This window comes from Mus musculus, chromosome 2, assembly GCF_000001635.26.
Source record: "Mus musculus strain C57BL/6J chromosome 2, GRCm38.p6 C57BL/6J".
NCBI lineage: Eukaryota > Metazoa > Chordata > Mammalia > Rodentia > Muridae > Mus > Mus musculus.
In genome coordinates this window covers 12,242,913-12,270,301 of record NC_000068.7, presented here as the reverse complement: position 1 = coordinate 12,270,301, position 27,389 = coordinate 12,242,913, and the positions used below count along the sequence as shown (strand labels likewise).

At 38.6% G+C, this 27,389-nt stretch overlaps 1 protein-coding gene across 3 annotated transcripts in view; it reads left to right on the top strand.

The window, feature by feature from the left end:
- Positions 1-27,389, top strand: part of Itga8 (integrin alpha 8) — a 195,354-nt gene that overhangs the window by 31,684 nt on the left and 136,281 nt on the right. For all 3 annotated transcript variants that reach the window (NR_138462.1, XM_006497475.4, NM_001001309.3), the window contains exons 3-10: positions 4,969-5,069; positions 8,121-8,244; positions 13,072-13,133; positions 14,294-14,339; positions 16,724-16,849; positions 20,177-20,221; positions 22,749-22,792; positions 25,100-25,156. Coding sequence is in view for 2 of the 3 variants with exons in the window: in XM_006497475.4 (XP_006497538.1) it covers positions 4,969-5,069; positions 8,121-8,244; positions 13,072-13,133; positions 14,294-14,339; positions 16,724-16,849; positions 20,177-20,221; positions 22,749-22,792; positions 25,100-25,156 (605 nt within the window). In the remaining variant the exon portion in view is untranslated. The remainder of the gene's footprint in view (positions 1-4,968; positions 5,070-8,120; positions 8,245-13,071; positions 13,134-14,293; positions 14,340-16,723; positions 16,850-20,176; positions 20,222-22,748; positions 22,793-25,099; positions 25,157-27,389) is intronic.

Here is a 27,389-nt window from a genome sequence, read left to right as displayed (position 1 = left end):
TTTTTTTTTTTTTTTTGGTTGGGAGATTATCAATGACTACTTCTATTTCTTTAGGGGATATAGGACTGTTTAGGTCATTAATCTGATCCTGTTTTAACTTTGGTACCTGGTATCTGTCTAGAAATTTGTCCATTTCATCCAGGTTTTCCAGTTTTGTTGAGTATAGCCTTTTGTAGAAGGATCTGATGGTGTTTTGAATTTTCTTAGGATCTGTTGTTATGTCTCCCTTTTCATTTCTGATTTTGTTAATTAGGATGCTTTCCCTGTGCCCTCTAGTGAGTCTGACTAAGGGTTTATCTATCTTGTTGATTTTCTCAAAGAACCAGCTCCTGTTTGGTTGATTCTTTGAATAGTTCTTTTTGTTTCCACTTGGTTGCTTTCCCCCCTGAGTTTGATTATTTCCTGCCTTTTACTCCTTTTGGGTGAATTTGCTTCCTTTTGTTCTAGAGCTTTTAGGTGTGATGTCAACCTGATAGTGTGTGCTCTCTCTAGTTTCTTTTTGGAGGCACTCAGAGCTATGAGTTTTCCTCTTAGAAATGCTTTCATTGTGTCCCCTAAGTTTGGGTATGTTGTAGCTCATTTTCATTAAACTCTAAAAAGTCTTTAATTTCTTTCTTTATTTCTTCCTTGGCTAAGGTATCGTTGAGGAAAGTGTTTTTCAGTTTCCACGTGAATGTTGGCTTTGTACTATTTATGTTGTTATTGAAGATCAGCCTTAGTCCATGGTGTTCTGACAGGATGCATGGGACAATTTCAATATTTTTGTATTTGTTGAGGCCTGTTTTGTCACCAATTATATGGTCAATTTTGGAGAATGTATCATGAGGTACTGAGAAGAAGGTATATCCTTTTGTTTTAGGATAAAATGTTCTGTAGATATCTGTTAAATCAATTTGTTTCATAACTTCTGTTTCATTGTGTCTCTGTTAGGTTTTCTTTTTCCAGGATCTGTCCATTGATGAAAGTGGTGTGTTGAAGTCTCCCACTATTATTGTGTGAGGTACAATGTGTGCTTTGAGCTTTACTAAAGTATCCTTAATGATTGTGGCTGCCCTTGCATTTGGCGCATACATATTCAGAAGTGAGAGTTCATCTTGGAAGATTTTACATTTGATGAGTATGAAGTGCCCCTCCTTGTCTTCTTCTTCTTTTTTTTTTTTTATTAACTTCGGGTTGGAAGTCAATTTTATTCGATATTAGAATGGCTACTCCAGCCTTTTCTTCAGACCGTTTGATTGGAAAATTGTTTTCCAGCCTTTCACTCTGAGGTAGTGTCTCTCTTTTTCCCTGAGATGGGTTTCCTGTAAGCAGCAAAATGTTGGGTCCTGTTTGTGTAGCCAGTCTGTTAGTCTTTGTCTTTTTATTGGGGAATTGAGTGTATTGATATTAAGAGATATAAAGGAAAAGTAATTGTTGTTTCCTATTATTTTTGTTGTTAGAATTGGCATTCTGTTCTTGAGACTGTCTTCTTTTAGTTTTGTTGAAGGATTACTTTCTTGTTTTTTCTAGGGCATAGTTTCAATCCTTGTAGTGTTTTTTTTTTTTTTTCTGTTATTATCCTTTGCAGGGCTGGATTCGTGGAAAGATATTGTGTGAATTTGGTTTTGTCATGGAATACTTTGGTTTCTCCATCTATGGTAATTGAAAGTTTGGCTGGGAATAGTAGCCTGGGCTGGCTTTTGCATACCCTCAGTGTCTGTATAACATCTGTCCAGGCTCTTCTGGCTTTCATAGTCTCTGTTGAAAAGTTTGGTGTAATTCTAATAGGCCTGCCTCTATATGTTACTTGACCTTTTTTTCTTACTGCTTTTAATATTCTATCTTTATTTAGTGCATTTGTTGTTCTGATTATTATATGTCGGGAGGAATTTCTTTTCTGGTCCAGTCTATTTGGATTTCTGTAGGCTTCTTGTATGTTCATGGTCATCTCTTTCTTTAAGTTTGGGAAGTTTTCTTCTATAATGTTATTGAAGATATTTGCTGGCCCTTTAAGTTGAAAATCTTCATTCTCATCTACTCCTATTATCTGTAGGTTTGGTCCTGGATTTCCTAGATCTTTTGACTTAGGATCTTTTTGCATTTTGCATTTTCTTTGATTGTTGTGTCCATGTTCCCTATGGAATCTTCTGCAGCTGAGATTCTCTCTTCCATCTCCTTTTTAAAAAATATTTATTTATTTATTATATGTAAGTACACTGTAGCTGTCTTCAGACACTCCAGAAGAGGGCATCAGATTTTTGATATGGATGGTTGTGGGCCACCATGTGGTTGCTGGGATTTGAACTCGGGACCTTTGGAAGAGCAGTGGGTGCTCTTAACCACTGAGCCATCTCACCAGCCCCTCTCTTCCATCTCTTGTATTCTGTTGCTGATGCTTCCATCTATGGTTCCAGATTTCTTTCCTAGAGTTTCTATCTCCAGTGTTGCCTCACTTTGGGTTTTCTTTATTGTGTCTACTTCCCTTTCTAGGTCTTGTATGGTTTTGTACAATTCCATCACCTGTTTGGTAGTGTTTTCCTGTAACTCTCTAAGGGATTTTTGTGTTTCCTCTTTAAAGTCTTCTAGCTGTTTACTTGTGTTTTCTTGTATTTCCTTCTTAACGTCCTCCATCGTCATCATGAAAAGTGACTTTAGATCCATGTCTTGCTTTTCTGGTGTGATGGTCTTCCAGGACTTGCTACGGTGGGAGAGTTTGGTTCTGATGACGCCAAGTAAACTTTGTTTCTGTTGCTTCTGTTCTTATGCTTGCCTCCTGCTATCTGATTATATCAAGTGCTTGCTGCCCTCAATATATCTGATTGGAGCCTGTCCTTCCTATAATTCCAGTTGATTCAGGACTCCTCAGAATCCAGCTTTCTCTCTGATCCTTTGATTGTGGGCTTCTCTGAACCTGAGATTCTGGGTGTGTCAGAGTTTTTGGCAGTCAAGCTTCCTCTGAGACCCTGAAATGCTGGTGTGACCCAGCTCCTGTTATCCTGGGATCCTGCTGTCCTAAGATTCTGGGCGTGTTACAGTGCCTGGAAGTGGTGTCTACTTTGAGGACCTTGGAGCTGTCTGGTCTGTTTGAAACGAAGGTAAACCAGAACTGATCAAAAGGAACCTTAGCCTCTGGTTAAGAAGGGCTCTGGTGTCCTTGGTCCTGCTGTCACAACCCCATCACAAATGGATTGGAACAGATGTTGTGTTCCACTCACCAGTGATCCTAAGATCTCGTGAAGAGTCCTCTGGGGATCGTGGTGGTGTCCGCCAACTCTGTGCCCTAGGTGACCTGGTCCACTTTCTTTCACCAATATTTTGTGAGTTTGTTATATTAATGTGCTAAATAAATTTGCTACAAATCTATTACAAAAGTTTTGATACTATGTTTTACTGTGTTCTTTAATTCATCCACAGATAGTTCATTGTTAGTATATAATAATGATACTGATATTTTTGTGGATGTCAATAGAGTATCCCTATATAGCCTAAGCTAGTTTTGAAAGTTATATGGAGCATAAACTGCCTCAAATTCACAGTTCTACTGCTTCAGCTGGTTTGGGGATAGGATATGCCACCAAAGTTAGTTCTGACTTCCTTTATTTCTCCCTTCCTTCCTCCCTCCCTCCCTTCCTTCTTTTTTTCATGTGTGTGTGTGTGTGCATGTGTGTGAGTGTGTGTGTTGTGTGTGTTTGTGCATGTGTGTGCATGTGTGTGTTAGTGTGTGTGCATTTTTAGTAATGTGTGTGTTTCTGGTAATGTGTGTATATTTCTAGTAATATAACCCATGCCTTTACATATTTAGAACAAGCACTCTATTATTAAACTATATCCCTAGCTCTCTGGTTTTTGTTTGCTAATTTTATATCCCAAAAATTTATCACAATTTTCATTTCTAATGTTTTGGGGTTTGGGGTGTTTCGTTCTGGAGCATGTAGGATTTTTTTCACATATAAAAGCACATTATCTGCACAGGGAATTATTTTCTTCCTTTCTGATGCCAATGCCTGTTCTTTCTTTTTCTTGTCTTTTAACCCTACATATTTCTGGTTTTTTTTTTTGCTATAATATTATTTATTTTAAATAGAAAAGGGAACCTGCACCCACATAATCTGAGCAATATGGTAATCAAAATAAAACCTGAACAGATACAACATAAGTTGATATTTCAACAAGGATGAAAGAAATCTCATGAGGCCCTACTCTTAGAACAGCTAAAGATAATTAATGAATGCTGAGATACATATTTGTGTATATGGACATGAACCCTACACATTTCTAATTTTATGCTGCATATATATGTACAGAGGGGAGACTTTGGGGATGAACCAGAAGTTAAAAGCACTTCCTGCTTTTGCACCCACACGGGGAGGCTCACAACTGCCTATAACATCAGTTCCAGGGGCTTAGACACTCTTCTGCACTGTGTGGACATTGTTCACATAAATAGACAAACAGGCAGACACACACACTCACATAAATCAATGAAAGAAAAGGGTATCCTTTCTTGTTTCTGATGTTAGATGTAAGGTTTTAAATTTTGTCCAGGAAGTATGATATTCACTATAGGCTTGAGCTATATGGCCTCTGTATGTTCTTCCTGCCATCCATAACTTACTCAGAATTTTTAACATGAAGGAATGTAGAACACTGGCAATGCGTTGTCAACACCTATGGAGTGACAGCATGGGTTACACCTATGGAGTGACGGCATGGGTTACTTTTCTCTTGGGGTCCTTGTTTGGCTTTAAAATCAGGGTAATTCTGGCCCTTGGAAATATTTTTCTCCTCTTCAACTTTTTAGACAAGTTTAAGAAAGATTGGCACTCATTTTTCTGGTGTATATATTTATTGCTCTATATTTTAATACTCCATATTTATTATATTTATCAATATATTTACCCTATATATTTATTAATATGTATTTATTACTCTATATTTTAATTGGATGCCATACTTCATAAGCTATTCATAATTTATCATCCTTGTCAGACAACAGGAAAATCAGAGTTAATGGAACCAAAGAACCTATAGAATTTAAATCAAACCAGTGGTTTGGAGCCACAGTGAGAGCTCACAAAGGAAAAGTTGTGGTGAGTATGAACGGGTCATGGAACTGCTTGCCTTGTGTGTCACACATTTAATGCCTGTTTTACACAAATGCTTTTTGTATTTGTATACATTGATAGACTTATTGGCAGCTCAAAGAAGTGTGGTATGTAAAACTAGACACTCAGTGATGGAAATTAAAGACTATATTAAAAATGTGCTCAAAGCTTTAGGAAATGAAGCCTTTCCCCTCCTAAAATTTCAGATATTTTCAAACACTTTAAAAATTACTAGGAAAGATGGAAAATGAAAGGCTACCTCTTACAGGGGTAAATACTTTATTGCTTAAGACCAATTTAAAAGGCTATTTTAAATTGAGCCAGAGAAAAATAAATCAAGGGGAAACACTCTAGGGTTGTTTAAATGTTTATGTATTGTAGTATCCTTTTTAGAAGACTGGAAAAGTTTCTCTTAATAGTAAGAACTTTAAAAACTACCAGCTGACCACTATTTCTAAATTAATGATTTTTAAAGTAAGTATTCCCACTGTTTTGTTTTGTTATGTTATGTTTTGTTTTGTTTTGTTTTGTTCATTTTTGAGATAAGCTTTCTTTGTCTGGCCTCAGCTGTCCTGATACTAGCTCTGTAGACAAGGCTAGCTTTGAACTCACAAAGATCAGCCTACCTCTGCCTGTGCCTGTGCCTGTGCCTGTGCCTGTGCCTGTGCCTGTGCCTGTGCCTGTGCCTGTGCCTGTGCCTGTGCCTGTGCCTGTGCCTCTGCCTGTGCCTGTGCCTGTGCCTGTGCCTGTGCCTGTGCCTGTGCCTGTGCCTGTGCCTGTGCCTCTGCCTCTGCCTCTGCCTCTGCCTCTGCCTCTGCCTCTGCCTCTGCCTCTGCCTCTGCCTCTGCCTCTGCCTGTGCCTCTGCCTCTGCCTGTGCCTGTGCCTGTGCCTGTGCCTCTGCCTCTGCCTCTGCCTCTGCCTCTGCCTCTGCCTCTGCCTCTGCCTCTGCCTCTGCCTCTGCCTCTGCCTCTGCCTCTCTGCCTCTGCCTCTCTGCCTCTGCCTCTGCCTCTGCCTCTGCCTCTGCCTCTGCCTCTGCCTCTGCCTCTGCCTCTGCCTCTGCCTCTGCCTCTGCCTCTGCCTCTGCCTCTGCCTCTGCCTCTGCCTCTGCCTCTGCCTCTGCCTCTGCCTCTGCCTCTGCTGGGATTAAAGGCATGAACCACCACTGTCCAGCAAGCAATCCCACTTTTAAATTTGGATCACTCAGCTTGCAAATGCTCTAATTTGGCTTTCATTCCCTTATTGTTGTAAATAATTATATGTGCCTAATCTATTAGAGCTTGAGGTTTTTGGTTGGTTGGTTGGTTTGTTTTTGGTTTGTTTTTAGTTTGTAGAAGGACTCAGTGCAGAATTAGACATGAGTCATGAATAAGGATATAAATCTAATTCTTTTTCTAGGTCTAATTCTGCCCAGGTTCTTCATGGTAGATAAGTGTCTAAAAATACATTTAATAGTCAAAGTGTAAAACGCACTGTAAAGTTCCACAGTTTTAGGATGGCTACTGTACATCACTGAGATGTATTTATCACCGTGGGCCTGATAAATTTTCATGTGTAGTGTTTATTTTATTTCCAAGATTCTTATAATGGACTATATAAAACAGATTCATTAAAAGAGGAAGAAACCAGAGTGTGCTGTGAATGAAACATACTTTTCTTATTATTGTTGAAATTAACTTTTGCTGGTAAAACTCCTGATATTAAGGAAGCTAATCTGAAGGAAGTTCTCTCATTTCATCCTAATATATTCCTTGAAATGACATCACAAGGCATAATTTAACAAGTATGTTTTTTATTTCACCAGAGCCCTAAAATTAGAACATGTTGTCAGCCATTAAATAAGTATCCGTATGACAAATTACATAACATAACATTCAAGATGCAAGAGCCCATTCCTAATAACCTGATACACAATTCTGTTTTAAGTTCTCCAGAGGCAGTGCATTCCATTTTATTCAGCACACATTTGTTTATTAATGAGATTTCTCATGCAAAGCTCCATGTTTAGTGTGGCTAGCACTTAAATGAATCCTAAGCAAGACTTTAATGTGACCAAATGCTTGTGTGCTCTACATAGTTCTCGAAGTTACTGCTCTATATAGTTTACATGGAAATAATCATGGAATGTTTTACTTATAACCTTCAGGGTATTTTTTCCAATTTAAAATTGAGCGTGAATCTATGGAATGACTAGGGTAGTTCATCTCCACCATGAAGGTTATATGTGGCCACTGGAGTTTGTCAGAATGAGTTTCACTAAAGCAAGCAGAGTCAGAGAAATGGATTATTTCCCATTGGGTCATAATCCCTTAGAAATGTGTGTCTGTCATTAGCATCTACCCTTTAAATGCTTGCTGGTCCTCAATATTTTTGGACCTCCTTTTTTTTTAATGATCAAAAACGATTACATTCAAGATAGTAAAATGTATTGATAATGAGGGAGACTGACTGCATAATAGTTATTAATTAAAAGTTCATAAGATGCAACTTCAGTAATAAACTGAGGCAGTTACAAAACAGAGATTTATAAACCTGCATGAATCCATTGTTTTGAAAGCCATTTTGAAAAATTAACAACCAGAAAAAGGAAGAGATGAGTTATTTTAAGACATAGCATTAATTCATGCACTGCTTGAATGTTATTTGCTGTTATATTTCCCCTTTTTAAAAAGAATAAATAGAAGATATGAGTTCTTAGCTTTTAAAAAATAATTTTCTTTTGCCAGTTTACTTTTTATTTAATTAAAAACTGTACCATGAGATTAAATAATCTCTTCAGTATAGATTTTACAACTTTTTAAATGAATTAATATTAAAAATTAGCTTTGGAAGTTTGTCTCTACTGTGATATGAGCATGCTGAAGGTGGATTAGTTCATGTAACAATTTAATATAATCATCTATACTTGTCAACAATTCAGACAATATTGGTATTATTCAGGGTGGTATGGCCATACACTACTAGCCAACACTTCAAATGAAGCTATTGTCTGAGAAACCTAAATCAAAACTCTATTTCTTGCCTTTGGTCTCCATAGGCTTGTGCCCCTTTGTATCACTGGAGAACTCTGAAACCTAATCCAGCGAAGGACCCAGTTGGCACATGCTATGTAGCAATTCAGAATTTCAGTGCCTATGCTGAGCACTCACCTTGTCGAAACAGTAAGTATATGCCCCAGTACAGGAGAATGCCAGGCCAGGAAGCAGGAGTGGGTGGGTTGGGGAGCAGGGCAGGGGGAGGGTATAAGGGGCTTTGGGGATAGCATTTGAAATGGAAATGAAGAAAATATATAATAAAAAATGAAAAAAAAGAAGTAAAATTTGGCTTGAAAGCCTTCAAGCTTGAGAGCTGTGACAGAAGATAGCCAAGATTTAGAACTCTACTGATCTAGTATTTATTTATTTATTTATTTATTTATTTATTTATTTGTTACTTTTATAAGAAACTAAGACACTATGACCAAAGCAACTTACAGAAGAAAAGAGTTTATTAGCGCTTATAGTTTCAGAGGGTGAGTCCATGACCATCATGGTGGGGAGCATGGCAGCAGGCAGGAAGGCATGGTGCTGAAACAGTAGCTGAGCGCTTACAACAGATCCTTAAGGAAAAGGTAGAGAGAATGAGAACTCTAACTGAGAATGCTTTGGTTTTGAGACCTCAAAGCCTAGCCCCACGTCACACCTTTTCCAATAAGGACACATTCCTTCCCAAAGAGTTCCATCAGTTGGGAACCAAGCACTCAAATATATGAGTCTATGAAAGTCATTCTCATTCAAACCACATTTTTTTTAATTTAAAGGTTTTTATTTTGCATGTATATATGCACATACATGCCATAGCATATGTGCAGAAGTCAGACAATAAAGAGTTGGCTCTCTCCTACCACCATACGGGTCTTAGGGATAAAGCTTGGATCATTAGCTGTGGCAACAAGTACCCATATGTGAGCTAAGTTGCTGGCTCTTCTGTATATAAAAGTCAGCTTTTAGACAGTCTTTGGTAGAATTGATTGGGACTTCCAGTTTGGCTCTTGACAGTTTTTGTTGGAAATCCCTACTCTGTGCCCCACAAGATGCTGTCTGGCCACCCTACTTGATTATGGAAGCAGTAATATCAGTTAGGATGATTGGACTGAGCTCATTTCTGATACCAGCATTGCACAGCCTTCGGTCTCAATGACTGTTGCTTTGTTTGTTAGCTGTGAACCTGTTATCTGCATGTTGCACTTGTTGATGAAAATGTTGACTCCCCTTTATTCTCAAATATCATCTAGCCATTCTGGGTTTACCCAGAACAGCACCATTTCTATGTCTCTTATATGTCTTTGAACTAGCTGTATAGACCAAGCTGACTTTAAATTATTGATCTTTCTGTGTCAGTTCCAAATTGCTGACTGCAAGCATATTCCACCACACCAGTACAAAGTAGCCTTTAAAGCAAATGAGTGTAGTCATACTAGCACCAGTGTCAGATTTGGGAAGTTCAACTACTATTTAATTATCTGCTTGAAATTCTTTAATAAACCTATCTATCTATTGTTCTGAGTCTTTGGTAGATCACTGGGAGCTGTGGATAAGCAACAAAAGAATTTTCCATTCTTCTTCTTCTAACTAATGAGAATACATTGTAGAGAGATGTCACTACAAAGAAAACTAGAGTAACTTATTTTAGATAGTAACCTTTTTAGAAAGACCCAGCCTGAAGCTATTATAGATTGTCCTAAAAACTACAAATAAAATTTCCCTTTTCTGAATACTTTTTTTTTTTTTTTTTAGATTTTAGATCAGTTGAGGGAAGACAGCAAGCAATTATCAGAATAAAACAGCAAAGATAAAGAACGATCAGGGACATTAAAGGGTTAATAAAGAAGCCCCTGGGATATACAGCTCAAAAGCAAACCTGAACTTTTTAAACCCAAGAGTTTTTCATCAGGACTTTGGCAGGAAACAAGAAGTTTGATTTCCTAGGTGTGCGCTGTGCTAAAGAAAAAGTCTGAAGTTAAGGACTTTATTTTAAACAGTTTTAAAAATTAAGGATTTATTCTGAGAATGGGACTGAGTTATTCATCCAGCACATGTTTTCTGAACACATTGACACCAACTGAAGTAGAAACTTCAAGTTCTTTGGAAAGTCAGCTATGTCAAACGATGTTTTGCTGGGGCATTGACTCTGATAACTTAGACTCTTCTGGCTGTTGTGAAGTTCATTCATGAAACCTGTCACCACACTTTCTTATTCTGCCTTAATGCTTTATATTCTTGTGGCCTGAGTGCCTGGGCTCTGCTCACAGAATCTCAACCTATGAGGTGCTTGTTTCAGCATGAGCTTGAACCATTTTTTAAACACTATAAATTATGGTGCCCAAGACTTTTGAGCTCTGTGGGCACATTATCATGCCTGTTTCTTTACTCATTTTCCCGGATAGAAATACGTGGGGCCAGTGTGAAATGGAGTTTAGGTGGAGCAATGGAATAATTCTCTAAGAGCTGTTTGGCTGTAGAACATACTACACTTTTCATACAATCAATCACACATCCTCCTCTTCAAATCACCCAAAGAGCTGGCTTCCTGTCACAGCTGAGAAGCCCACAGTCCACTAACATAAAGCCTGCTTGCTCATGAGCATATGGTCAATACCACAGAGCAGGAATATCAGCAATATCTTTTTCAAAAGAGATCTGAAAGAAGTGTCTTGTGTTACTTCTGCAGCACAGCCCTGGAGGCACCGTGAACAATGTGGGCAGTAGCCTACTCATTCATCTGAACGGCACACCTTCTGTTCTTATGGCCATTCATAATTCAGGTTAGAGCAGTTCTCACAGCCCTTCAGTTTCACATTAGCAGTTAACCATTGGCAATGAATGAAAATGAATGACACACATCCCTAGATTCCTGAGTTTATAGTGGGGCATAACATTTAGAGACACTGTGAGGTTCCAGGAAGAAAACCCCCTCAGGGACCCATAAATTATATTTCAACGAGAAAGGAGAAGTGGGCTTGCAGAGCAAAGAAACTTACTCTTCTCTAATTGCCACTCAAAACAAACATTGGAAGTTGATTATTTTACCAATGACTTGTTTTCAGTTAGACGAATTTTTTTTTCCAGCATCCTGTCTTAAAGTAAAGAATGGTTAGGTTTCTTCCCTTCTGCATAATGTACAATATTACAAATAAAGAACCAATTTCAAAAGTGGATTTTTGGGAAGGTTTGTGTGCTCATAAATTATTTCTTAAATATAATCAAATGCAATCCACGTGGGTTCAAATTGACTACATTATATATTCACACATGTATCTGAATATGCATACATTTTACACCACTGGATTTCTAGAATGTTAGAACCCCACGAATTGAGATTATACAGATGAGACTGAAAACGATGAGCTTTTAGGGAACTTTATAAAACTCGTAATCATCAGTCTGAACACATAGTTGTAAACAAAGGAACAAATTTGGTGGAAAACATTGCATTGGGTTAGTAAAGTATCATAAACATAAAGGGGGTAAGATCGGGTGTAGTGATGTACACCTGTAATCCCAACTCTGGGAGGTAGAAGCAGGAGATTGGGAGTTCAAGGCCACTGTTTGCTACATGGTGGGCTCCATTCCAGCCTGGGCTGTAGAGGATCCTCTCTCAGCAAACAAACAAACAAACAAACAAACAAACACAAAACAAGCAAATAGAACAAAGGGATGCCTGCACAGACTTGATAAGGAGAAGCTAAACCTATGAACTGGCTGGAAGAAAGGATATGGACAGTGTTGTGGAAAGTTAGAAGGACCAGATCTATTTTAGAGATATTTTGAAACAGAGGCATGCCCAGCCTATCAGAATTTCCTGCAGCAATGTTTGCTCCTTTCCTGCCATTTCACTGTAGTATTGTTTGAATGATATCCTCAGTGAGAAAAATGTAATTGTTAATATGTTTTCATCTAACTACATAATAACTGAGACTCCCCCACTCAACTACATTTTGACCATAATTCAAGTGTGTTGGAAGTTGTGGGGCCTCTTTGGAAGTACAGGTAACAGTGAGTAAATTTGTGATCTTAGTGTCCTACAGATTTCAACAACCATATCCCTGGAGTCTCTATGCTCACTATAAATCCTACAGTTTATAAAAAGGTATGACAAGACCTCACTGGGCTCTTCAGTTAGTAGAGTAAACAGAATACAAAATAAACCATGACTTGAGGGTCTCTCTTCTGCTAACATTAGCTATTGCAATGTCCCTGTGAGATCACTAGAATCAGAAATATAATTTTCAAACTAACCTAATTTAAAATTATGTTCCTCTTAAAGAGCTGGAGATATAGCTCAGTTATGCCTAGCAGTTCTGAAACCCTGGGTTTGGTCCCAGCACTACAGCAACTGGCTGGAGTCGTAGACATTTGTAATTCCAGTACTCAGGAGGTAGAAGTAGGAGATTCAGAAGTGCAAGCTCATCTTCAGCTATAGAGTTGGAGGCCAGCCTGGGCTACATGAAAACTGAAAAGGAGATCTTTATCAGTATTCTCTGCAGAAAACATGCACAGGGTTATCTTTTCAAGTTGTCACTGTACAAATGCCAGAAACATCAGGAGTAGGCAAAGTAGACACTGCTGTCGTGTGGGCATTTTGGGACATAATCTGAAAATTGATTTTATCTTGGGGGTGAATATGAGTATACATCCCATCATACACCCATCCTTTGATGTGATCCCCAACTAAAGAATGGCTTATGTGGCCTGTACTCAATAGACCTAATAAATCCCCAAAACTCATCTCCCTGCAGCGTTAATATTCAAGATCTGAAAATACATGAATATCCGTATTTGAAAATATTGATTACATGTACTCAATATTGCCTGGAGTGCATTTTAAAAATAAAACATAAATTGTTCTCTTTAACTCAGTGGTATGTGGGGAAACAATGGACTAATCTGTACTGCTTAATAAACATTTCTCAGAAATGACATAACAGGTGTGTGTTTTCATCTTTCCAGGCAATGCTGATCCCGAAGGCCAAGGTTACTGCCAGGCAGGGTTTAGCCTAGACTTCTATAAGGTGAGTCTTACTGTCACTGCATCTTCATGTCTTGCTCCTGTTTTACCCTCTGTCTTTCATCACGATCCCCAAACCCCAGACAGTAATAATCAGAGAGGCTTTGGATCAGTCATGCCTGGCAACTTCTCCTTGAGATTTATTTTATTTTCCTGTTCACTATGTCTATTTAAATTTATGCACATGATAATAACATGGAGAAACATAGGATATTAAGAAACTTCCTTCCCACCCAGGATTAACCATTCTTGAATACAAAATGTGAAAGCTCATTTATAAAGATCACAAGAATCTATTAGCTATTTCTCACTTTATCACTCAGCTGTAATTGGCTGCTTTGATCTAATATGCATATTAAAATATGCATAGCCCCTGAGAAAACAAAGAGCATTTGATTCACTTATGAAGGAAAAAATTTCTGTGCCTTTGAAATTAGTGTGAGGAAATTTTATAAACATATGCTGTTTTACTATTGGTCCATTGCATTTCACTGTGATTGCTTGCTTTGATAGTTTACAGATTGAAGCTAGAGAATGGAGCTGCTTGCATTTGCTAATCTAGAATTTTTGCTTTCTTTTTTGAAAGGGGGTAGAATTACATTTTTTTAAAAAAGATTTTACATTGCCTTATTTACTCATTGGGGGAGCTCCAAAGACAACTCTGGGGACTCAGTTCTCTCCTAGCTTGTAACTTGCAAGAATCAAATTGACCTTGTCAGGCTGGAAGGCTAACACCTTTACCCACTGAGCCATTTTGCTGGCAATAGCTATATTTTTAAAGGCGACATTATTGTCACCTTGAAAATAATTGAAATGAATTTATTTTTTGTTGCCAAGATTTTCAAAAGGCCATGCCTGTTGAGCTGCCAATTTGATGCCTTGCTCAGGTTCAGCCTTCCCCCCTACCCTGAATTTATGTTCTCAAGGGATCAAGGTCAAAGTGCTTGAGTCAAATTCCAATTATTTAACATAATGCACTAAGTAACTAGAAGGAAAAAAACATGAAAGAAAACAACCTTCAGGCCCCAGATACAAGGACCTCTTCAAGGAAGCGTAGTTTTATGAGAAACCATTTGTTGGAGCAGTGCTTGTTAGCTGTGACTCAGCAGCCTTTAAAACAATTGGCTTCTTGTTCCCATGTTCCTTGATGCTTCTGTTTTGCAGAATGGAGACCTTATAGTGGGAGGACCTGGAAGTTTTTACTGGCAAGGTATGTTCTATTTCAGAGGAAGAGCACGCTTGTTGTCACTAACACAGGCAAGCAGACACACCATCAAATGTTGGCCTTTTCTAAGGGTGCTAACCCACAGCTCACACTTTCTTGACTGAAGAATTGTGATTTGCACTTTGCTGTGCAGACAGTGTTTCTAAAGCATTCTTCAGTTGACTACTCATTCCTCTACCAAGAACGTATTGAGGTCATACCAGCCTTTGTATTAGATGCTGGAGATGCTGTACTGAGAACACAGGCTTGTTGGGTCTGAGAATAGAGGCCTGTTGAGGCTGTGCTAACACTCACTGACTTAGTCCCTAGAGTCAGGGTCTTTCATTGAACTAGATCTAGCAGGTCACTTGAAATCCTGTCCCAGTCTCCATGCATGGGGTGTACATGCACACATGGATGTGTAGTACTCCGCCTAACACATACATGTAAATATTTTTAAAAAACCGAACCATTGGGAAAGATTCAGAAAGATGGGTATATGAATGATTTGTACATAAAATTACTATTAAATTTTATTGACATGTAATTAAAGACATTAAATGATATTTTATTCTCTTAAAATTATTTCACAAGCTTAAAAACTATGTCTAAGGTAGAGATACATGTAAACTGAACATTATTTTTATGTGTATAGATACTTTCTTCTAATCTTGTAATTAATTCCTTTATTTAAAGTAGGGAAATATCTTTTGAATTAATACCTATTTAATTAGTCATGTAACTAAACATATCATGTAATTAAAATATCAATTTAATTAATCATGTAATTAATTTCTTCCTTTATAGTAGAAAAATGTCTTAAGAGAATTAGCAGTTATTTAAGCACAAGGAAAAACTTACCTGAGATAGAGAGTTTAAAATCTTATAGAGGTTTAACATCTTCCTAGACCTAGTTAATGAGAAAGAGCAATAGTCAGGACATGGGAAAAAGGGCAGGGGAACACTGATCTGAAAGTCAGAGAAAACTGGCAAATTCTACAGATATTCTTCATAAATTCCTGTGAAACTCGCATTGTCTTGATATCAGAGCAGTCATTGGTCCCCATCACATAGAAATATTTACAACCCAGTTTGACTGGGTTTTATTCTTTTCTTAACTTCAACCCCAATGACTTAGAATTCCCAAAGAATTAAGTAGCTTTAAATTTGATATTAAGTACCATGCTTTCAAAAGCATGAGACAAAAAAAGTTGTCTCAAAAAGCATGAGATGTCCACACTCAATATTTGGATGTGTGGATTTTACATGTGATGACTTATTTTAGATATTTATGTGTCTCAATATAATCATACTTCAAGACTTCCAAGAGTGACTTAGGGAGAAATGAGCTAAGTTCTTATTAACATTGTAACATTGGTAGCTATGAATATCTCTCTCTCTCTCTCTCTCTCTCTCTCTCTCTCTCTCTCTCTCTCTCTCTCTCTCTCTGTATGTGGTGTGTGTATGTGTGTGTGTGTTTGTCTGTCTCTTTCTCTTTTTTTTTTCATCTTTTGGTGAAATTTTATATCTCATTGGACATAGATGCCTCTTACTATCATAATTTCATTGTTTCTCTATACAGTTTTTCAATAAATGTAAAGGGCTCAAAGATTTATTAGATCTTTCCTTCAACTGGGATGAGAACTTTATAATCTGTCAAGTAAGCAAGTTCCACACATATTTGCAAAACACCAAAACCACTTATTGGAATGCAAACGGAACTTTGGTTGTACAGCCACTCGTAAAACTATGTGACCTTTGAGAACACCAGCAACTTCTTTAAGCATGAAAAAACTGATATGCTACTGTTTGATGTTACATGTCCTTCTGACTAGAACATTATAGTTTTGTTGTGTTGTTGTTCTTTTTGTTTGTTTTGGACACAGGCTCTCACGTAGCCCTGCCTGAGCTCAAACCTACTGTGTAGCCCAGGATGATCTTGAACTTCTGATCCCTCTGCCTCCACCTCTAAAGTGCTGGAGTTCGAGGCATGGCTCTCCTTGTTCCCTGCTCAGTTTCATGTTGAGTTGGGCATGCTATGTAGGCAGTCTATGAAATGAAGTCCAGCCCCAATTTAGACTACAAATGTAAATGTAAATTTTCACTTGCAATTGCCTTTATTGCTTCCTGTTTTTATCACTTGAAGGCAGAGAGGGGATATCCATGAAATGTACAGGAAGATGGATAAAACACTGCCGTTCATCTCTGGCCTTCCACTACAAAGGAATGTTCTAGTCAGTTATAACTAACCTCTGCCTGTCAGTTTGGGGGGCAGGGAGAGACCAAGTCCTTGGTAGCATTCAAGAGTGTGTGGTGTGGTTCCAGGTTTGCTGAGCAAGAGCCTGACCCTTGCACTCACTCAGTGGATGTATTAATTTGTTCCATCGCAGGTCAGGTGATCACTGTCAGTATAGCAGACATCATTGCAAATTACTCATTCAAGGATATTCTACGAAAATTGGCCGCAGAAAAGCAGACAGACGTGGCTCCAGCTTCCTATGATGACAGCTACCTTGGTAAGAACCATTGCTCAGGAACTGGTAGTTTCTCAGAAGGCAAATAAATTAAATGTACATGTGATTTTTTGTTTTGTCCTGACTTATCTGGTATTATCTAACATCTTCTGGAAGCTTTCTTTCTTATAATTTTGAGTAGACCCTTACATTGTCTTTCTCAGCACAATTTGCTTTAATATGCATAACATACATGATTCTAGCTAATATTCTGTAGGCTCACTGACATTCTCCTATGGTGCATCACTGGTAGAAGACATTTATATCAGCAGGGCTGCTGCTCATGCTATGGGACGACATGATAGTAGACCTGTCTGGTTTCAACAATAAACAAGAATCATTCTATATGCAAGACTGTTCTCAAATTTTATTATATGCAAACCATACAATGTCATTTTAATATTAATGTTACCCATGGTTGGGTGTCCAAGTGATATGTTCATTGCTTTATGCATTGAAAAATTAAATTATGGTTATATTTTGTCAGTGTAGATGGAACTTTGTGTTTGAGTTCAATGACGTCTGTGGGCCACTATCCTGAAAGGAATTAAGAGTAGCTCATCATGCCACAAAATAGAAGCAGAAGGTACTCTACCCAATTCACTCTATGAAGCCACAATTACTCTGATACCTAAACCACACAAAAACCCAACAAAGAAAGAGAACTTCAGACCAATTTCCCTTATGAATGTCAATGCAAAAATACTCAATAAAATTCTTGAAAGCCAAATCGAAGAACACATCCATCACAATCAAGTAGGCTTCATTCCAGGGATGCAGGGATGGTTCAATATATAGAAATCCATCAACGTAATCCACTATATAAACAAACTCAAAGACAAAAACCACATGATCATCTCATTAGATGCTGAGAAAGCATTTGACAAAATCCAACACCCATTCATGATAAAAGACTTGGAAAGATCAGGAATTCAAAGCCCATAAGTAAGCATAATAAAAGCAATATACAGCAAACCAGTAGCCAAAATCAAACTAAATGGAGAGAAACTTGAAGAAATCCCACTAAAATCAGGGACTAGACAAGGCTGCCCACTTTCTCCCTACCTATTCAATATAGTACTTAAAGTCTTGGCTGGAGCAATTAGACAACAAAAGGAGATCAAAGGGGTGCAAATTGGAAAGGAAGAAGTCAAAATATCACTATTTGCAGATGATATGATAGTATATATAAGTGACCCAAAAAATTCCACCAGAGAACTCCTAAACCTGATAAACAACTTTAGTGAAGTAGCTGGATATAAAATTAACTCAAACAAATCAGTGGCCTTTCTCTACACAATGGATAAACAAGCAGAGAAAGAAATTAGGGGAACAACACCTTTCACAATACTCACAAATAATATAAAATACCTTGGTGTGACTCTAACTAAGGAAGTGAAAGATCTGTATAAGTACTTCAAGTCTTTGAAGAAAGAAATCAAAGAAGATCTCAGAAGATGGAAAGATCTCCCATGCTCATGGATTGGCAGGATTAATATAGTAAAAGATTAATATAGTATTTTGCCGAAAGCAATCTACAGCTTTAATGCAATCCCCATCAAAATTCCAACTCAATTCTTCACAGAGTTATAAAGGATAATTTGCAAATTCATCTGGAATAACAAAAAAACCTAGGATAGCAAAAACTATTCTCAACAATAATAGAACCTCTGGTGGAATCACCACCCATGACCTCAACTGTACTCCAGAGCAATTTGATAAAAACTGCATGGTACTGGTACAGCAATAGACAGGTAGATTGATGGAATAAACTTGAGGACCCAGAATTGAACCCACACACTTATGATCACTTGATCTTTGACAAAGGAGCTAAAACCATCCAGTGGAAAAAAGACAGCATTTTCAACACATGGTGCTGGCTCAACTGAAGGTTAGCATGTAGAGGAGAGCGAATTGATACATTCTTATCACCTTGTACAAAGCTCAAGTCTAAGTGGATCAAGGAACTCCACATAATTCCAGAGACACTGAAACTTATAGAGGAGAAAGTAGGGAAGAGCCTTGAAGATATGGTCACGGGGGAAATTTTCTGAACAGAACAAGAATGTGCTGTAAGATCAAGAATCGACAAATGGGAGCTCATAAAACTGCAAAGCTTCTGTAAGGCAAAGGATACTGTCAATGAGACAAAAAGGTAACCAACAGATTGGGAAAAAAATCTTTACCAATCCTAAATTCGATAGGGGGCTAATATCCAATATATACAAAGAAGTCAAGAAGTTAGACTCCAGAAAACCAAATAGCCATATGAAAAATGGGGTACAGAGGTAACCAAAGAATTCTCAACTGAGGAATACTAAATGGCTGAAAAGCACCTAAAAAAATATTCAACTTCCTTAATCATCAGGGAAATACAAATCAAAACAACCCTGAGATTCCACCTCATACCAGTCAGAATGGCTAAGATCAAAAATTCAGGTGACAGCAGATACTGGCAAGGATGTGGAGAAAGAAGAACACTCCTCCATTGCTGGTGGGATTGCAAGCTGGTACAACCACTCTGGAAATCAGTTGGCGGTTCCTCAGAAAATTAGACATAGTACTACCAGAAGATCCAGCAATACCTCTCCTGGGCATACACCCAGAAGATGCTCCACCTGGTATGGTAATAAGGACACATGCTCCACATGGTGGGACTTGTTTCTCTAACCGCATATGTAGCAGAGGATGGCCTAATTGGCCATCAGTGGGAGGAGAGACCCTGGGTCTTGCAAAGATTCTATGCCCCAGTATAGGGGAATGCCAGGGCCAGGAAGTGGGAATGTATGGGTTGGGGAGCAGGGGGAAGAGGAGGGGATAGGGGATTTTCAAAGAGGAAAATAGGAAGAGGGGATAGCATTTGAATTGCAAACAAAGAAAATGTATAATAAAAACAAATAATAAAGAATTTATGCTATATTAAAAAAAAGAGTAGGTCATCATGATGATCAGGAACAAACCAGGATTGCAAAGGCTGTCTTATAGAAATTATGTTTAATGACGATGAATTTGCCACTTTTAAAAAGAATCAGCTGCCACCTGCACCTACAGGGGCCATGTACTCACGCTCTGAAGGCTGATCTGAAAATCTGACCTTTTGGGTCCATGGGTCTATGGAATATCGGTGTGGCTGATCTTCTTTAGAGCCAGGAATTTGTCTGAAAGTGTTCATATTGATGTGATTATTTTTCCCCTTATAGATCCTTTAACTTTTAAAATAGTTAGTAGAGGTTTCTGAACAACACAGGATCATGATAGCACCTTACTTTCTTTAGAGACAATTCATTTCTTATCAAATGCAATTCATTCTTTTTTTTCTCTTTAATATAGGATATTCGGTCGCTGCTGGAGAATTCACTGGGGACTCTCAGCAAGGTCAGAGACATCCTTAAACTTAAATCATTTTAAAAGCTTGGGGAATGCTAAATGACACATAAGTCTTATTGTAAATATGATTGATTTTTGCTACACAAAGATTTATGTAGATGAAATGTATATACCTATTTGATAATTTTTGTGGAAAATATATACACACTGACACAGCATTTTATTTCAAAGAATTTCACAGGAATCAATTTCACAGCCTGATCTCCAAAGTGAGTTCCTGGGTTGCCAGGGCGACACAGAGAAACCCTACCTCAAAAAAAGAAACCCCCACAAACAAACAAACAAACAAACAAAAAAACAAAAAAAAACTAATAAAAAGAATCTATTCCCATCCCTATAAAATCTAATTAAGCAATTATAAATGAGGAAAGTTGCCAGGATTATAAATCAAAACTATACAGATGATTAAATGACTTAATAGGTCACACTTGCATAATAATAGGTCAGAGTGAAAAAAAATCCAGATTTTCCACTCTAATTTATAGCAGTGCATATCTTAGGTGCCCTCCTCCACCTGACATCATCCTAACATGTCAACACTGTTCCCATTTCTCCATTAGACAAGCCCAATCCCAAATAACAGAACAAACTACTCCTTCTTCTCATAGACAGCCTTCATTGTTTATCCTGTTTCCAAATCTCTAGTCCTGTGCCTGTCTCCCATCATACTTAACTTTTTAGGCTAGTTGTCAAATGGTATGTCCTCAACTCCTTACTTAACATCACATTTCTATAAATTCCTGTGTCATCTCATTTTCCAGCTCTTCTAAAGTCTCTGCCACCTATTCATTTGCTACAGACTTTTTTTGTGTACCTACTACGTGCCAGGATTTATTAAATACTGTGAATGCAGAAGTAAACAAATTCTCCTCAATCTCAGAGAATCACTATATTGGGTGTGACAAACACAGAGCACCTGCTGTCTTACTTGGGATTTTATTGCTGTGAAGAGATACCATGACCACAACAACTTTTTTTTTTAAATTAGGTATTTATTCTGGCTCAGAGGTTTAGTTCATTACTGCCACGGGTAGCATGACAGCGTTTAGGGACATTAATTATTAATAATTATTACTGTATTAATAATACAGTAATTTTCACTGAATTTCAGTAGTATCTAGAAAATGCATTCTGACTTTGTATGAGTTGAGGATTTATAAAATAAAGACACTGTCAAAGGCATCTCAAACAGTTCATTAGACCATTGAGAATCTATGGCCATCCATGCTCATTATCAATGGGACAAGTTGGAGAGCTGAATAAAAGAGAATTTGAGGGCCTAGAGAGATGATTCAATGAGAAAACGACTGCTACACAAGAGTAAAGACCTAAGTTCTGGTCCTTGGCACCTATATAAAAAGCTTGGTGCAGCAGCAAGGATCTAGGGGCAGAGATAGGACTCCTTGAGTCTCAGTAACCAAAGTCTAAGTTGAACAGTAAGCTCTAAGTTCAATAAGAGACCCTATTTTCAAAAACTAAAGTGGAAAATGATAGAAGACTGTATCAAATCTTTGGCCTCCACAAACATACTCACGGGCACACACAAACCTGCTACACACACACACACACACACACACACACACACACAAATAAATAATAACATGGCAAAAAAGAATGAGAAGAAAAATACGTTCATGAACTCTTCTTGATGTGGATTCTTAATATGGAGTCTTTGGCCTGTGCTGATTGGTCCACAGATGGCCCTCATGATAATTGAAGCTCTAAGGAGTACCTTTGTGGTGGTATAAAAGAGGTCCCCAGAGCAGATGTGAGCAAAGCCTCAGGGAAAGGTTTAACTTTAAATCACATGCATACCTGCAAAGACAAGAGGATGTTTTGAAGGGCAGAGGTGCATGCTATGTAGTATGCACCTTGCAACAGCTCAAAATGTGACATTTGCTTGTTTGTTTTCTATCATCTGTAAAGAAACATCAGGCAGAATGCAACTGCAAACCCTGATTTCGAGCTTGTAACACTCCCCGTCACCATTTACAAGGCACCATCTTTCTTTACCCTCTGCATCACGATTTTCAAGGCACCATCATCCTTAGCACTTGGATGCTAAATAGCTTTAAATATACTGGAAGCTGAGGAGTTGGCTCAGTAGTAATGTACCACTCATAGAAACATAAGGACCTGAGATCTATCCTAAGAACCCATCTAAAATAGATACCATGGTGGCTTGTGCTTGTAAAACTAGGCCTGGGAAGCAGAAGCAGGCAGAGCTTTGTGGCTCGGGCCACAAAGCCAGGAGAGCTGAGGTAATTATATAAGCACTAAATCCCAGGGAGAGGCCTACTCTCAAAAATCCAAGGTAGATGTCTCCTGTGAAAAATCATCCAAGGTTCTACTCTTTTTGATACCTGCATCTGTGTATACCCTATGCACATGAACACACACACACACCACACACACAAGCACCCCCATATATGTATGTGTGTGTGTGTGTGTGTGTATGTATGTATGTATGTATGTGTATATGTTGTTCCCCTCTAAATTATCTTCTTATCTCTAGAATTGGTGGCTGGGATTCCAAGAGGAGCACAGAACTTTGGATATGTGAGTATCAAGATGTATTCCAGACATATTCTATGTGTACTGAAGTGTTTTCCCCCATGTGACTTTAGATCATTTTAAATGTCCATTACTAACTATTTCCTGCTACAGTAGTGGGCTGTTTTCCTACTCAACCCAGAGGGGAACAAATGCAAGCACATTAATGGCATGGTTTCTGGGGGCTCCTGTGAAACCAAGAATGTACAAAGTCTTAATTATCAAAAATGTACACAAAATTCCTTCTACACGTGTATTTTCTCCTTCACAAAGGCACATGCCACTGGATTTAGAGGATACTTAAAAGATGAGCTTATCTCCAGGCCCCTAACTCATTTCTCTACAAAGGTGCTTTAAAACAAGTTGTCATTCCAAAATGTCAAAATATCCAAAATGGATAATATTTAATCCCATCATAACTGGTCAGTAAGAAGTTAGAAAAAAGACATTCACAAGGAGATGGCATAAAAGGGCTTATAGACTGAGGGCGAGAGCTTAGTCAGTCAGAGCTTTCTTTCTTTCTTTCTTTCTTTCTTTCTTTCTTTCTTTCTCTCTCTCTTTCTTTCTTTTTTTTCAGCTAAAATCTTTTCCATTTATTTATTTTTTTATTAGATATTTTCTTTATGTACATTTCAAATGCTATCCCGAAAGTTCCCTATACCCTCCCTCTGCCTGTTCCCCTACCCACCCACTCCTGCTTCTTGGCCCTGGCATTCCCCTGTATTGGGGCATATAAAGTTTGTAATACCAAAGGGGCCTCTCTTCCCAGTGATGGCTGACTAGGCCATCTTTTGATACATATGCAGCTAGAGGTACGAGTTCTGGGGGTACTGGTTAGTTCATATTGTTGTTCCACCTATAGGGTTGCAGACGCCTTCAGCTCCTGGGGTGCTTTCTCTAGCTTCTCCATTGGGGTCCCTGTGTTCCATCTTATAAATGACTGTGAGCATCCACTTCTGTACTTGCCAGGCACTGGCATAGCCTCATATGAGACAGCTATAACAGGGTCCCTTCAGCAAAATCTTTCTGGCATTGTGCAATAGTGTCTGGGTTTGGTGAAAGTTGAGAGCTTTCTGTGCAAACACAAGAACATATATCTGATTCTCAGACTTAGCATGGAAAAAGTCAGACATGGGATTCCCAGCATTAGGGAGGGAGAGACAGGCTGACCCCTGGAACTTGCTGCCTAGCCTGCTTAGCTCATCTGTCAAGCCTCCAGCCAAAGAGAGACCCTGTATTAAAATAGGTAGAGGATTCCTGAGGAATGACACTTGATGTTGACCTCTGGCTTCCGCATGCAGGAGGACACTTGTTTAGCTGCACCCACATGAGCATTTCCATGTAGTCACCCAAGTATTTATGATGTGCATGATGTTGATACTCTCCTACCACTCAAGAGGCTGATAAGTTCAGAGGAATCCAGAGTCTAAGTTAACCTAGGTGTCTTAGTCAGTTTCTATTCCTGCACAAACATCATGACCAAGAAGCAAGTTGGGGAGGAAAGGGTTTATTCAGCTTACACTTCCATACTGCTGTTCATCACCAAAGGAAGTCAGGACTGGAACTCAAGCAGGTCAGGAAGCAGGAGCTGATGCAGAGGTCATGGGGGGATGTTCTTTACTGGCTTGCTTGCTTCCCTTGGCTTTTTCAGCCTGCTCTCTTATATGACTCAAGACTACCAGCCCAGAGATGGTCCCACCCACACGGGGCCTTTCCCCCTTGATCACTAATTGAGAAAATGCCCCACACCTAGATCTCGTGGAGGCATTTCCCCAACTGAAGCTCCTTTCTCCGTGATAACGCCAGCCTGTGTCAAGTTGACACAAAACTAGCCAGTATACTAGGCTATACACAAAGTTCCAGGTCAGCTTAAGATGTACGAATCTCTGTCTGAAAGAGTAAATTAAAATAAAATAAAATCTAGACAATATATACAATGTTCAGGTTTGTATTTGGCTAACGAGAATTAAAGGAGACTTTTTTTTCTATGTGGATAGGACTTAAAAAGCTTATTTTCCAATGAGCCATTTATCTGCATCCTAATAGCATAAGCACACAGATGTGTTTATGAAAAAATCATGATCAGACAAAATAAGTGGCTAACATGCCAAGTGCCATCCATATCTTTGCATTTAATTATCTCCCCTTCTAGGGTCATCAGCATACTCTTTGTTTAAAAGTTCAGTTGCCTTTTGCTAAGACCACGCTTGGGGGCTATTATACTTCAGAAGAATTTTAAATGATTTAAATCGGCATCATTTAACATTTTCTGACTCTGTTGAATGATATACTGTCTCACTTCTGCGATTTCAGGTCTCCATCATTAACTCCACAGACATGACCTTCATTCAGAATTTTACTGGTGAGCAGGTAAAGACTTTTTGATTGTTGTGGTCTTCACACAGAGTCTCAGTCAAACTCTCCTCAAACTCACTGTGTAGCCTAGGTTGGCCTTGAACTCATGGTAGTCTTCCAGCCTCACCCTCCCCAGTACTAAGATTACAGATTCACACCATTATATCCAGCCTAAGGGCCAGACATTTAAATACAAAACATCCACTGTTCATACCAGGTATTCATTCATTTGTTCAGGAAGTAATGAACAATGACATACCTAATCAATTCCAGCCCACAAGCTGCTGTGTATGGAAGAAGCAGAATGACACAATTGGGTTTACTTCAGATGGTGATCAATGATTTGAAGAAAATAAAACAGAATTATATCATATGGGGGAGGTAGTGCAAAGACTGACAGACTCCCAGCAGAAGTGCCTAAACACAAAGCCCAGGGCAAAGAATATGCAGGCTTTCACACAGAAACTAGCTGGACAAATCGGAGGCTCCTGTGGACTGCCATGGCTATAAGCAAGCAAGAAATTAGTCTGAATTGAGAGTAACTGTGTGGCACCTCTGGTCGTGCTAGTCTAGAACTACCTGGTTTTAAAGGTTTTCTATTTGCCACACTCATGTAAAATTGAGTGCAAACCATGAAGCTGACCCTAGCAATCTGCATTAAGCTCCTTGCTTCCCATTTGTGGCAGTGAGGATGAAATACAGGCCCTTGCACACATTAGCTATATGCTCTACTCTGAGATAACCCCTTATTTGTTTTGATAGTCTCTCACTATGGTATTGTGACCTTGTGAAAATTTTCACTTTTTATTTCAAGCACTGGAGGTAACCCTGCCATCCAGGAAAACAATGTCCAGAGAATCAATTAGCAAGGGCTTTGAATGAACAGAAAGAGCCTTTCATATCTTGTGCAAAGTTTGAGTTTCATTGCTGTGAAATTTTCAACAAGGAATTTCATACCTTTCCTGGTTCTTTGTTGGGTGGCAGGGATAAATGAGGCTGGGGTGATAGCGAAGGTGGATAGTTGGTCAAGTTTGAATAGCTCTTCTGGAGGGATTTTTGTATCATAATGGAGTCTATCATGATCCGTATATTGCTCAAGAATTGCAGGAAAGAATAGCTTCTCTTAGCTACTTTGTGGGTTCTTCCTTTTCTCACCCTTTACCCCCACATATCACCCCCACCACTAGATAGGTGAGAAAGAAGAGAGAATCTGGATCTAATTTCTTTCTTCTTACTCTTTGATCATAACTAATAAAAATCCCTGCCACCAACCCCCCTAAATAACCAACAACCACTCAACCCACCTACAGAGCTCAAAGCATGTATATACCTCTGAAAAGCTCGAGAATTGCAAACATCACAAAATTGCAGAAACTATCTGCAGCTGGCAAAGCCACGTCTCTGCTATAGCACGAGGCAAATCATAGTCAGCTGCTATGAAGCAGTTCCATATCCTTACACCTGGGGTTAAAACGAAAGCACATTCTTAAAATATATCTGTTTTCTAAAGAAACCAAAATTCCAAAAGTGTCACGACAGGAAAGAGCTCAAGACAGACTGAAGTCTGTCTTCCAGGGAACACAGTTTCTAGTGGGCTGTATTTTGATTGAATTAGTGGATGGTTGGAGATTAAGTCAGTTAAAGTATCAGATTGCAGACTAAAGAAAGAGAGGTGGGGCTAGAGCCTTTGGGAAGGTGCCTGTGATGCAAACTTGAACACCTGATTTGCAGTACCTGTTGGCCTAGGGGCAGGCACAGTGGCAAATGCGTGTAACCCCAGAACTTGGGAGGCAGAGAAAAGGGAATGTTGCAAAGAAATACATCCGAATATATCCAGATTAGTAAACTCCAGAATCAGTAAGAGTCTCTGTCTCAAAAATTTCTTGTAAGGAAAACCTGAGGAAGATGTTGATCTGTGGCCTCACACACTTGTATACATATGTACACCTGTACATACCTGTGAACATGAGACAAATACATATACACACACAAAGAACAACATTGGTAAGGTGAAAAGATGACCCAGACTGAAACAAATTATAAAACTATTTTAAAACAACTCTGAGGGGAAACTGTGGGATATGATTGTATAGTATTTACACTCACTGAAAAGACTTGGAAGTCTTATTAAATATGATCTCACTGTAATTTGATGAGTTGTGGATTTCCCTAAAATTAAAATCATATTGTGATTTAATAACATAGAAACCAAACTAGATAGCGTAATTCCTACTTTACTTTTTTGTCA